Source organism: Homarus americanus, unplaced genomic scaffold (genome assembly GCF_018991925.1).
Source record: "Homarus americanus isolate GMGI-L3 unplaced genomic scaffold, GMGI_Hamer_2.0 scaffold5831, whole genome shotgun sequence".
NCBI classification, from domain to species: domain Eukaryota; kingdom Metazoa; phylum Arthropoda; class Malacostraca; order Decapoda; family Nephropidae; genus Homarus; species Homarus americanus.
Window position 1 is genome coordinate 3016418 of NW_024719604.1, and position 12986 is coordinate 3029403.

The 12986-nt window shown below is 37.0% G+C and overlaps 1 protein-coding gene across 1 annotated transcript; it reads right to left on the reverse strand.

Annotated features, from left to right (window-relative positions):
- Positions 1–8654: 8654 nt before the first annotated feature.
- On the reverse strand, positions 8655–12873 carry LOC121860154 (apoptosis-resistant E3 ubiquitin protein ligase 1-like; the record flags this gene model as incomplete). The annotated part of the gene is given in 2 exon segments (XM_042357210.1): positions 8655–12317; positions 12738–12873. Coding segments are annotated over 2 exon segments (239 nt in total), but the record flags the coding sequence as incomplete, so codon positions are not given.
- Between the last annotated feature and the right edge of the window lie 113 nt (positions 12874–12986).

Here is a 12986-nt window from a genome sequence, read left to right on the forward strand (position 1 = left end):
TGTCAGTGCAAGTGGTGACAGTGCTGCAGGTGTCAGTGCAAGTGGTGACAGTGCTGCAGGTGTTAGTGCATGTGGTGACAGTGCTGCAGGTGTTAGTGCATGTAGTGACAGTGCTGCAGGTGTCAGTGCAAGTGGTGACAGTGCTGCAGGTGTCAAAGCATGCGATGATAGCACTACAGGTGTTAGTGGAATTGGCGGTGCTAGCCTGGCTTGAGGTGCTACCGGAATGGCCATTGCAATTGGTGACAGTCATGGGCAAAAGAACTCATCCTTTACAGCTTGTAAGGATGATTTGAAAACTTCAAGGAGATATCTGGTCTGCATAACCCCAAGGTTACTGGAGAAACTACTTCCACAGATCATGTCGCTGCTAAGGCTTACCCAGCCGAGTTTAAAGCTCATATTGAAGAGAAGGGGGTACAAGCCTGAACAGGTGTTCGATACCAATAAGACTAGCTTATGGTGGAAAAAATGCTTAAGAGAATGTTCATCTCCATAGAGCAGAAACATGTACCTGGTTTAAGGTCGCCAAAAATCGTGTTTCAATTCTCCTCTGTGGTAATGCTGCTGGCCATCTTATCAAACCAATCCCTTTTTACTGTTCAGAGACCCCGTGAACTTGCGGGTAAGGACATGTATCTCTTACCTGTTTTTTACTGCCACAACTAAAAAGGCCTGGATGACCACTGCTTTATTCAGACTGGTTCCACAACTGTTTTGCCCATTAAGTGAAGAAATATTTACTCAAGAAGGGCTTAGAGTTCAATGTGTTGCTAACAATTGACAAATGTCCAGGTCATCCTGATTCTCTACTCTTTGCAAATCCCAATACTGAGGTTATGTTCTTTCCTAAAACACTTCTCTTATTCAACCTCATGACCAAGGCGTAATCTTTGTTTTCAAGGCCAAATACATGACTCACACATTCTCCAGGATTTGTGAAGCTGTTGATGAGGGCAGTGAGGAAGGTGTAAAGGCAGCTTGGAAAAAAATTTACCATTGCAGACTGCATCACCTACATCAAATTGTGCCATGACAACATCAGTGCCAAGTGTGACAATGCCTGCTGAAAGATACTATGGCTAGAATTTGTGAATAATTTTGAAGGCCTTACTACACCTGTGTAAGAGAGGGTGGGGGGTGAGGGGTTTGCCGACCTCCAGCCTGAAAAGGTGCAACGAGAGTTGTTGGAGAATGCAGGCTAAGAGATAACAGATAAAGTGTTGGAGGACCTTGTAAGGCTTCAGGAAGCAGCAGCCTAGGATGAAGAGGAAGGTGAAAAGGACCATCAACCTGGTGTGTGGATACTAGAGAAAATGCAGCTGGTCACGAATACTATGAGAGAGGCAATAAATAAATTCATAGAGTTTGATCCATCTTTTGATAGTGCACTGATCTTTAAGAGGAGTGTAGGGCAGTCTCTTGCATCATGCGTAAAGATTTATGAAAATCTAAAGCACCAAAGATCACAATTGCCAATAACATTGTTCTTTCCTAAACGAAGACCTTCAACCACAGCCTGCACTCGCCCCTAACTCAGCCCTCGACAACTGCCAGGCCTCTGCATAGCTCCAAGAACAAGGACAACCCCGACCCCTATGTAGTCTCCCCTGCCTTATCTGCCTCCTGTCCAGCCAGATGAGAATTAATTTTCATCTAAAACACATCATCATCACCAACTAATCAACATCATCATTATTCATCATAGCAATGGAAGAGTTGGGCATAGAGAGACAACAACTTCACATCTTGAATGGTGAGTGTGCATAGTATTTATTTTACCATGCATTATTATTGCTTTATAGTGAGCTTTGCTGCTTTACATTAACGGTTCTGTCCATTTTGATGTATGTACAGGTTGGACCCCGCTAATCCAAGACAAGATAGTCCGGCAGCTTCGAGACACGTACAGTATAGTGAATACTTAATCTATGAGCAAAATTAGGATATGTTTCACAACTACTAAAAGTCAACAGTAATGCTATAAAAGTTGTGGAAAAATCATTAAAATTATCATGACCTGTACACAAATGTATTAATTTAATTACTAAAAAGCCACAATTTTGAGCAACATATTACTGTACTCACTTTGTACTCAAATGTACGAAGCTGAAGGACTAAAAACTTTATATCTAGTGCAAAGTATGAGATGTTTATACTCAAATTAATCACTATCTTACAAGGATTCCAACAATGCAAGTTATATTTTGCTAAATTAAGTCAGTGACATCTTAAAAGCAAAAGATTTAAACTCCCTCTACTGTATATCATGAGTCCCTGACCCCTCCGCTGATAACTATGCACTTGGCAATCTCCTTACATGACTGTCAACACCTCACCCCCCTCCCCCCAGCCAGAAGGCAATAAAGATTTAGAGAGTGAAGATAGTTTTAGGCTAAAAATGTTTCCCTTATAAAATGTCACAGGCTTGACTAAGCAGAATACAGTGGGGTATGCTATAACGAATGGATTCTACTACGAATATTCCTATAACAAACGGTTTACCTATAAAATTGAGAATGCTATAACGAACGAAATTCCTGCAACGAACATTATTTTTTTTTTTTTTACTAATTTATTGTTTTTTCATTACAAGTATTAATGATATTCTTTATTTCAGGGGTTTAGATGCATATTTATGCACTTTTTTACAATTTTTACAATTTTATATTATATTTTTCAGTGTTAAGTGGTTGTATTTGGGGGCCTGGAACGGATTAATCCTATAACGAACGAATGCTATAACGAACAAGGTTCTAGAACCAATTAGATTCGTTATAGCATACCCCATAACTTGCATTACTGGAATCCTTGCAAGAGGGCAATTAATTTAAGTAGAATCATCTATTTATGACTTTTTCACAGGGAAAAGTCTGTATAACTTACCCCAGTGGTAAGGATATTATGGCAATAAATGTTACAGAGTATTTCAAGTAAATGCTTTGCTTAGTTCTGTACATACAGTACGTATATGTGAGGGTCCAGTGTACAGTAAACTTGTGCCATAGCACTGACACTTTGTCATAAAAAGGTCCAGTAAGCCTGGGCTAGATTTATGCTGATGTAAGTTGTATTGGTGCCAATAGTAGTACATTTTATGCATTATTTTGCCTTTTTTAACCTTGGCTTCAATTGTTCGTAATTTTCGCTAATCCGGAACCGGCTCTGGTCCCCAACTTCCCGAATTAGTGAGGTACAACCTGTATTTCGAACACCTGGAGTGGGTTTTTCTTTGTTTTTTGGCAATTTTGGCTTCCAATAGGTAAACTTCGTGGTTTGGGGATTTCGCGGGGTTTTCATTACCCTGCAGGAGCTGTTACTTTCGCTGACCTTAATGATACTCAAACTTAGCCCTTTCATATACAGTATTCCTTTAAAGCTCATGGTTTTAAAGCTTGTGTCCCTTGGAAACTCATGGATAAAATAAAAAAACGTTTTTTCTAAAAACCAGTTTTTGTGATATAGTCCAGAATGCAACGTCTAGCTCTACACCTTGGTATGTAAATGCCTTGCATTAACTCGCCAGGCCAGCGTACAGGCAATTAAAACATCTAATAATTACTTAAATACGTAATATTAGGAGGACATTTCGCATACCTGGCACTTAATTGCAATTCTCAAAACACCCTCTGAGGAAACAATCCAAGATGTAGTAGGGGTGGCCGTTTGTTCAGAAGTGGAAGGAGACCTTATTCCACCACATCAGCGACCACTCCCTTCCAATGAAACCAGACAGCTGGGTCATCTAAGGGGTTGGAAAAACAGGTGGACTTCTCCCATATGGGCTTACAAGACAATCAAAGGGGGGCCTCACATGAACTTGGTTTAGGCGCCCTCTGCCAGTGTTCCAAAAAAAGGGGTCAGAAACCAGCCCCCTTACTCACAGAATTTGTAATTCAACTGTAAACAGAGGTGTAATAGAACTGTTGCAGTAAGAGAAGTGCTTCATGTCTCGCCTGTTCCCAGTCCCCAAGAAAGGCAGCGACAAATTGAGGTGGATTTTAGATCTTTCCATCCTGAACAAGTTCATTGCACAAAAAAAAAGTTTCAAGATGCTCACTTATGATCATCTGAGGCATCTACTTCGGCCCAATGCTTGGATCTCAAAAGTGGATCTCGAAGATGCCTATTATCATGTGCCTGTTGCTCCCAGGTACAGAAAGTTTCTAGTGTTCGCAGTGGGGGATGTAAGTTATCAATTAACAGTGATGCCATTTCGCCTAATAATTGCGCCAAAAGTGTTTACAAAACTGGCGAACATCCCCAGAGATATCCTTGCGAAGGGGGGCATAAAAACTTTTGCTTATCTAGACGATTGGCTGATGGTGGGAAACTCTTTCGAAGACTGTCAATGGGCGACCCAACCTACACTAGTACTAATTCACTACCTAGGATTAAAGATAAAATTAATCAGCCTCCAGACCAAGGAATGATTGCTGTTTTCAGTCACAGGTTTTCCAAGATCCATGAGGCATTGGAAGAAGATAGCCAGGTGGGGATGAAAGAGATATGGAAAAATTACACCATTGCTGACTGCATAGCAAATGTTTAACAGAGCCAAAATAAAATCCCTAGAAAGTGTGTGAACTCCTGTTGGAAGGCCCTAAGGTCTGAAGCATGTGAATGATTTCACTGGCTTCCCTTCAGTGGAGTCTCATATCACACACATGGTGCAAGTGGGGAGGGATTTGGTGACATGCAACCAGAAGAAATCAGAGAAGAGCTGCTTGGAAACACTTGACAAGAGTTAACGAATGAAGAACTATCTTCTTTATTAAACGAAGATGAGCAAGATGATTGGGAATGAGATCTTGGTCCAGTTGATTTAGAGAAAAACATCTGGACATTAGTTTTTTGTGTTGTTTTACCTTCTTCAAATAAAGAAAAGTAGCACTTCTGGAATTAGACTCATCTCTAGACCAAGAACTGAAGATAAACAGGGGTGTGGACCAAGTACTAGCACCACTCAACAAAATCTACAAAGATCTAAAGCACCAGAGATCTCAGCTCCTCATCACGCCATTCTTCTCCAGAGTTCCCAAAACACCAGCTTCAACTCAATCTTCTGCCACTCCAGCTACCCCTGCATCTTCTGTTACTCCAGCTACCCCTGCCACTCCAGTTACTCCTGCCACTGTTATTGTATCATGCCAATGCCCTCCACTCTTCAACTTGTGCTCTGAAGATAAGGGCAACCCCCAAGTTTTCTCCTCCCCACCACTCTCCCCTGCCTCCTCTATTGAGGCAGTTGAGGGTGAGGGGACAGTGAACATCATCACAACCATCATCAACTTCAATCATCAGCATCATCATAAACATCATTCACCTTACCTACAGCAAGGAGAGAGTTGGCAGGGGGTCAAGAGGTAGGGAGAGAGTTGCCAGGGATCAAGAGGAGTCAATACCATAGTACAGTACAGAGTATTTTTTATTTCATGTTTATGTTTATATAATGTTATTTCATGTTTATTATATTTTCTTATGCCCATCATCATCTCATCATTCATTATATGGGACCTGTACTAATCATCGGCATCATAGTCAGAAGATCCAGGATGAATGGTGAGTGTTCAGATAATTGTACAGCAGAGGTGGCTGTGTGGTAGCATTTAAACTGAAGTAGGCCTAACCAGCCATCGCCAGATGCGCTATTGACAAACTTCTCAATGCTTCCACAATGACAATCACCTCTCACACAGAATACACACCATGCTCTTCAAATTTTATATTTTATACAGTAGTTTTATATTATATTTTCTTTATTTCTAAGTCACAGAGTATTGATATGAGTTTTCCACAACTTTTAGTTTCATTTTATGTAACAATGACACCATGCATTACCCTCTCCCTCCCTCACTCCTTAAGGTGGGGCGGGGATTGGTAAAGACAATCGAGACCCCTCGCAGCTAGTAGTGGAAATTGTCAGATTCAGTACAAAACCTCCCTTGCTCCCCATGCAACCTGTGGTGCAATCCGCAAAGGGGCGAGGGCCACGTTTTTAAACCCTAGTATTTTAAGGGATATGTGTGCATAATGCTGTTATACATGTGCATCTAGGTATTTATATGTACATACTGTATTTTACAAACTCCAGGAAATAGCATGAAAAACTTGAGGATTTTGCTTTCTAGCGGGGTCCATTTTACCTAACCCCCACAAATTTTAAGGGAATATTGTACTCTCTCCTTTCATCTGAAATCACACAGATCATCTTGTATATTTATCTATACCAACCATTCTTTATCGGAGTTTGTTTATACGTACAGTATTAATTCATAAATGGGTACCTAGAGTATTCACTGCATGAAGAGATTTTACAACTAGGGTTACATTTTCAAACACTAGTGACAAGAAGATGAGCCTTCAATGAATAAAAGCACACATGATATTGACACAAGTGGTTGGAGTGCACAGCAAAAGTCATACATTACATGGCAGGACAAGTAATGTATAGTGGTGATGGGATGCCAGTTTGGATTCAATAAATACATACAAATAATAACCAAAAAATTTAAGATAAGTTGTAAAAGATCCTTCGTTTGATATGGAAAAGATATCCATTACAGTGGTCCTTCCATTAACTAGCGGTTCAATTTATGAGATTTCATTTGACGAGCTAGCTCCCGTAAGGACCTTCAGTTCTATTAAAGAGTACAAATTCTATTAACAACAGCCTAACGAGAAACACGTTTTGGTGGCCGCATCAGCTAATCGACTCGTCCGCCAATAATCGGTTCTCTGTTTACCTTTGTTTCCAGTGGAGTAAACATCAAGAAAGTTGTGCTCTTGAATATTTTTGCATTTTTACATTTAAAATTATTGGTCATTTTGAAATTCGGTTAACATATTAATAATATACAGTGCAATGTTGGTCTATATAAAAAAAAACTGGACCCGGATTTTGGAGGATTCAGACAAAAAATCTGGGGGTTCTGGGCTAAGAAGCCTTCCTAAAAAGCATTCCCAAAACAGGGTGAAGGTAGTTTTAAGATGAAAGTTTTTATCTTATAAAATGTCAGACTAAAATTAGCAGAATATAACTTACATTGCTGGAATCCTTGGAAGACAGTGAATAATTTTAATATAGACATCATATATTTTGCAAGAGATAAAAATTTTATTTCTAAAGTGCAGTACATTTACAGTACCGTATATCACGGCCTATAAGGCGGCGGGGTGCATAAGACGCCCCCCCCAAATTTCCATTTAAAAAGTAGCTTTTGAGCTCTATTTGCTGTATAAGACCAGTACCCCAAATGTGACACTTACCCACTGACTCAGTAGTCCTTTACCAACCATCCTTGATTTTTTAAAATAAGGCCAATTCACTTCAAGTAATGTCATCAAATTATACCCGCTGGTGTAGTGTAAACACTAGTGACGTCACTGAAGCGTGGTGGGAGTGTTCCCTCGTCTCGGTGGTGTGACTATTTATACAACATGTGGTTCAACAGCAACCACCGTATTCTAATTGTGGTGTTTCATTAGGATTTGAGTGAAAAAGGTTACCAGTATGTACTTACTACATACATTTATTACACAAATATATATATATATATATATATATATATATATATATATATATATATATATATATATATATATATATATATATATATATATATATATATATATACTGAATATACTATGTACAAAAAATGAATGTTCAATGAATTATTTATGGTGCATTAGGGTACTGGTCACTTCTGATGGGCTATAAATAGCTTGTTATCTCCCCTCCATCTCACCCTGAGCCAGACGGAAGGGTCTTGGTAAATAACATGTTTGCTTATTTTCCATTTACTTTAAATAGATTTACCGAATTATTTGTTTTATTTATTTATTTATAATATACTGTAATATATTAAACACACTGTAATTATTTTCTTTAATTTATAAACTGTTTTGCGACAAAGGAATGTTCTCCAGTAGTGTTTCATTAGGATTTGAGTGAAAAAATATTACGTACTTACACAATTGTTCCTCTTACTTTGACAACACAACATACATACAGTATATTATTTCTCAGTTTTGATCTTTTTTTTTAATTTTTGTATTTATTTATAGTTAGTTACTTAAAATAAGGCCAATTCACTTCAAGTAATGGCATCAAATATTACCAGCTGGTGTAGTGTAAACACTAGTGACGTCACTTGAGCGTCTGTAATTAACCGTCGATAGTTTCAAGAATTAATGCACTCATTTACTGAATATTCTTTGGAAAAAAATAAAATTTAAATCAATTATTTATAGGAGATAAATATTATTATGAGTAAATATACCGATACCGGTATGCATTACTGACCACCTCCACGGCTCCTCACTGGCAAATGGGGGGGGGGGCGTGGGGAGGGGTGTGTGATGATAGCTGTGTTTATTATAGGGGTATAAATCTCTTTTACGGTATGTTAGACAGGTTTATAATACATTTTTATTATTTTAATATACCGGTAATCTTAATTTGAATCCAGCTTGCCAAACGTAAGTTTCAGTATAAAATAATTAGTGGTAAGACCTTGTGAGTGGCTTACGATGTTTTCATCACCACTCTTGACACACTAAACCACAATATTTAAGAGGTAAGAATTTTAAACTTGGTGGTTTAGACGACCCCCTAACTTTGGGCAGATTTTTTTAATGTTCAAATTTCGTCTTATAGGCCGTGATATACGGTAAGTGCAAATTTATCAACTCATATTTTTGGGTAGATATACATAACTTTCTTCATTTATTTGTACTTGTTTACATGAACATACCATACATATTGTTAATTCTATTACTGGTATACAGTACTTTGTATGTACTTTTTAATTAATTTAAAGGGAAATCTGTGAGTTGGAACCAATTACCCAATATACCAATTGTGCTCGTTAATGGAGGGACCACTGTATAAAACTGGCTAGATATTCAAATATTTTATAACATCTATTTGTTGGTACAGTAGCTGTTTAAAATATCAAGTCCAGAAAAGTTTCCTTACAGGCGTACTTAGATTTAGCAAATAAAATTATGATAAACATAACACACAACATAGTTTCTCACACCACACATAACAGGAGTGAAGAAGTGAGGCCACATATGACTAAACTCTATGAGGGTTTGTGTTGAAACTGTTGTTAAGTAAAGTTATTAAATGTTTTGCTGTAGTATTTTCATTATAAAAATTCTCCAAACACCTAAACAGACCATTAACATACAGTGTTTAGACCTTCTTAAAATCAATTTGTTCACCTTACATTTGATGTTTACCCAGTATACGCCTACACTTTCTCCCACCTATCCAATACTTTTTTCTGTATGTATCTGTACACTTAGAAAGGAGTGGACTAAATTTGATTAATTAGGATTCGTGATTTTTTTTTTCATTTTCCTATTTGTAACTCATGACAAATGGTAACAGGTTGGGTATCCCTTATCCAAAATTCCCAAATCTGAAATGATCTGAAATAAATAAAAAAATTTCAAGCGATATACAGTATGCCCCCATGTATGGTAATCAGGCCTTCTTTAGGGTGAAATTTAGGGTATGCAAAACTTTTGCAAAATCAAGGTTAATCAAGGATTTCTTGTGGTATTTTACTGATATTTTAAGGTAATTACTTTGAAGTAGTAAGTTAATAAATGCTGAAGTAATTTGATGTTGGACTGACTGGCCATTCCTTAACTTCATACAATTCCACCTCTACACAACCTCACATTAATAGGAAAAAGTATACATTTCTTTTATCATGTTACTATGCTGTGCTTTCCATTCTTAGGAAATATCCTTAGAATGGGTATTTATGATACTTTTAAAGTACAGTATTATATTTTAAATGTTTTATTATATATTCACATTATGTTCTTGTTTCACTATCCTTTTTTTAACAGCAATATTCCATTATATTCTGATTGGCATATTTTTTCACCTATTTAGGCAATTAGTATTAATTATTTGCATATGTAAAACATCAAAATAGTAATACAAAAATATCAATAATGTCATTATCCTCAAGAATCAGTGAGAAAGTATTTGAGTTGTCATTACATTTTTCTGTTGATTTAGAGATTGTGGAAATATCTGGCATTTCCCGAGGTATTGTTGAGGGAGGCCTTATATAAAATTATTAATTGATTATTGGCAAACACTGCAAAGAACAGTGACAACATTTTCATCATTTACGATAATAAATAATATTTTAGGGTAACTTCATAATTTTCAGGGCATTCCAAAAATAAATTTACAATAAGTATGTACAGGTATGTGTAATGAATAAAGGTAAGACACAGACTGCTTAGCACCTCAGAGTCGGTTATCATGGCGATGCCAAACGGACAGAAGTGATTACTTACCTATCTCATTCTTCAGTGGATACATCTGATCATGTATTTCATACACAAAATAATAAAAAAAAAAAATTCATAAACTACCTGCACTCAAATGCTATAAATGAAATGTAAATGAATTTCGTGTATATACTTGGGCCCCATCCCCGCTGGGTGAGCTGCCACATTATACAGGCATACAAATTATAGGTACAGTAGGCCCTTGCCATTCGTGGGTTTGCGATTCGCAATTTCGATGATTCGAGGTAAGCAAATGGTGGCTATGGTGGCTAGCTTGTGAACCTTTTCCTGCAGCATCTTGTGTTGTACTCTCAAAACTTAAGTGTTTCTGTGTGAAAATGGCCCCTAAAAGACTGCCTAGTGTCAGTGCTAGTGATACTTGTGAGGTAAAAGGCAGAAGTCAGTGATGACCCTGACAAAAAAAATTTAATTATGAGACAAGTTAAAGGAGGGGAAGAGTGTTGTCGTGGCTGTTTGGTTGTTTGGCATAAGTATACAGTAGTGCACTAAGGTAGTATAAGTTGCTATTCACAGTTTTGCCTATTCACGCCATTCCTTGAAACCTAACCCCCGCGAATATTCCAAATTCTGAAATATCCCAAATCCAAGACCCTTTTGGCCCCAAGCATTTTGGATAAGGGATACCCAAACCTGTATTACATGTGACTACAGTACAGTACTAGTTATGTTAAAAAATAGTATCACTAAGAAAACTAATTTGGGGAATTTTTTATGATGTGCTCAACAAACGTAGTCTCATACAGTGCTCCACTATTAGTATTCTTAATAAGCATTTAGTATCTATCATGAGATGAGTCACATGATAAACATTGGGTGTATTGACAGCTATTTATTCCCCAAAAAACCTTCCCAAGGTGTGGAATGTGTACTGTACTGTATGTGCATTACCAGCAGTGTACAGTATATTGTCAAACTCATTATGATTTGGATGAACTATTAACTATATGTTAAGCTATTTCTACAATCTTTAATTTTCAATAATTATTTAATACTTAAGTCATATAGCTCACTTGATAATTAAATACAAGGGGATGGGGAAACTGCAGATGTATGACAATAAACGGTTAGGTGAGACAATAAAAGTGCAGTGAGTTTATGGATGGACTTCTCCAAACTGTAAAACAAATATCATTTGATACTTTTCTTTTATGACTCCTTCTCTAAAGAAACTTGCTGGTGCATTATGATGTGCTGGTGCTGTACCTCATAATAGGTGTGTCTCACCATACAAAAATTTAATACAGTATTTGTTTTAGCTAGCTAGACAGTGCTATAGGCCATGATCTAGGATCATCAAGTCATACTTTGGAAGTTAACATAACAATCTGCCAGGTGGTGAACACCTGTTCACTTAGCCAAATTTATCTCCTATCTTTAGTACTGCATCTTCCTTGCAAGCAAATTATCACTTTGTTCACATCACTCATAAAATAGTTCAAAATAAATACACATACCTATTTAGCTGTGTGTTCCTCTCTTACAGTTAAGTCTAGCACTCTAATCTACCAAGCCTTCCGTGTATTTACTTACTGCAACTCAGTACAGTATGTTTCAAATGGTCCTTAAAATTTTCTTTTTAACCGAGAATCTGTTATACCTCAAATCTCTTGCCATTTCAAAAGTATATAAATATAACTTATTGTCTTAGTACAATGTATTCCTTATCTCTTCAGAGAAACGTCCCTTGAATTTTAGTTTGATAAAATATTGTGTATATATATAATATAGTTCCAAAAAAAATAAAAATAGACTTCATTACCTGTATAATACTCAGCACTTCTCAAGCCCCTTACTCAAAAAGAGCTGATCAACATTAGTGTTTACAAATAAAACCAATACAGGGTATTCCAATTTTCCTGGATAGAACTTATACCATTCCAAAGCCTTCAGAGCCTTCTTTGATGGCTAAAAGTATTGCCTTCTCAAACTGCTCATAGCTGTCATAGTCTGGTAGACAAAGCTGGTTGAAGCTGTAGAAAGAATTATACCATTGCTATTAAGGTTTCACACTATAATCAATAATTCAACAAAAATACTACTCGGACAACTTGAGTACATCCAAAATCCATTTTAGCTCCATCAGTCACCTCCCTGAACACCAGTCCTGATTACAGAAACTGAAGGTACTTTTTTGACCAGCTTATGCTGCTGAACCAATTATTGGTCTTCATTACTTTTAAAGTTATTAACTAGTTTTCTCTAACTACCTGTGTGTTAAGTTCACAGTTGGTCATAAGTCACTAATAAATTTAATATTACTTGAACATGAACATGACAAAACTACAGTATATTTTTTTACATAACTACAAGCCTTTTGTTGTATTGATGTACAGTACTAGTGTATAGGGACGTGTGCTAATTATTCCTTAAAAATGACTGATATTACTTACCATGTGTGAGCTGTTGGCAAGACACCAAAAGTATGGGCTGCAGAGATTTGGAAATGTGGAGACAGCTGAGCAAAACCACCAGGGGGAAGTCGGGAGCAACCAGTGGCAAACTGAAGCAGTCGTGCCATCTCCTCTTCTGCATCATGCAAAACTTAATGTATAGTATGTACTGAATAAATAAATAAATAAATAAATAAATATATATATATGTTAGCGGGAGAGGGAAGTGGAGAAGACAGAAATGCTGGG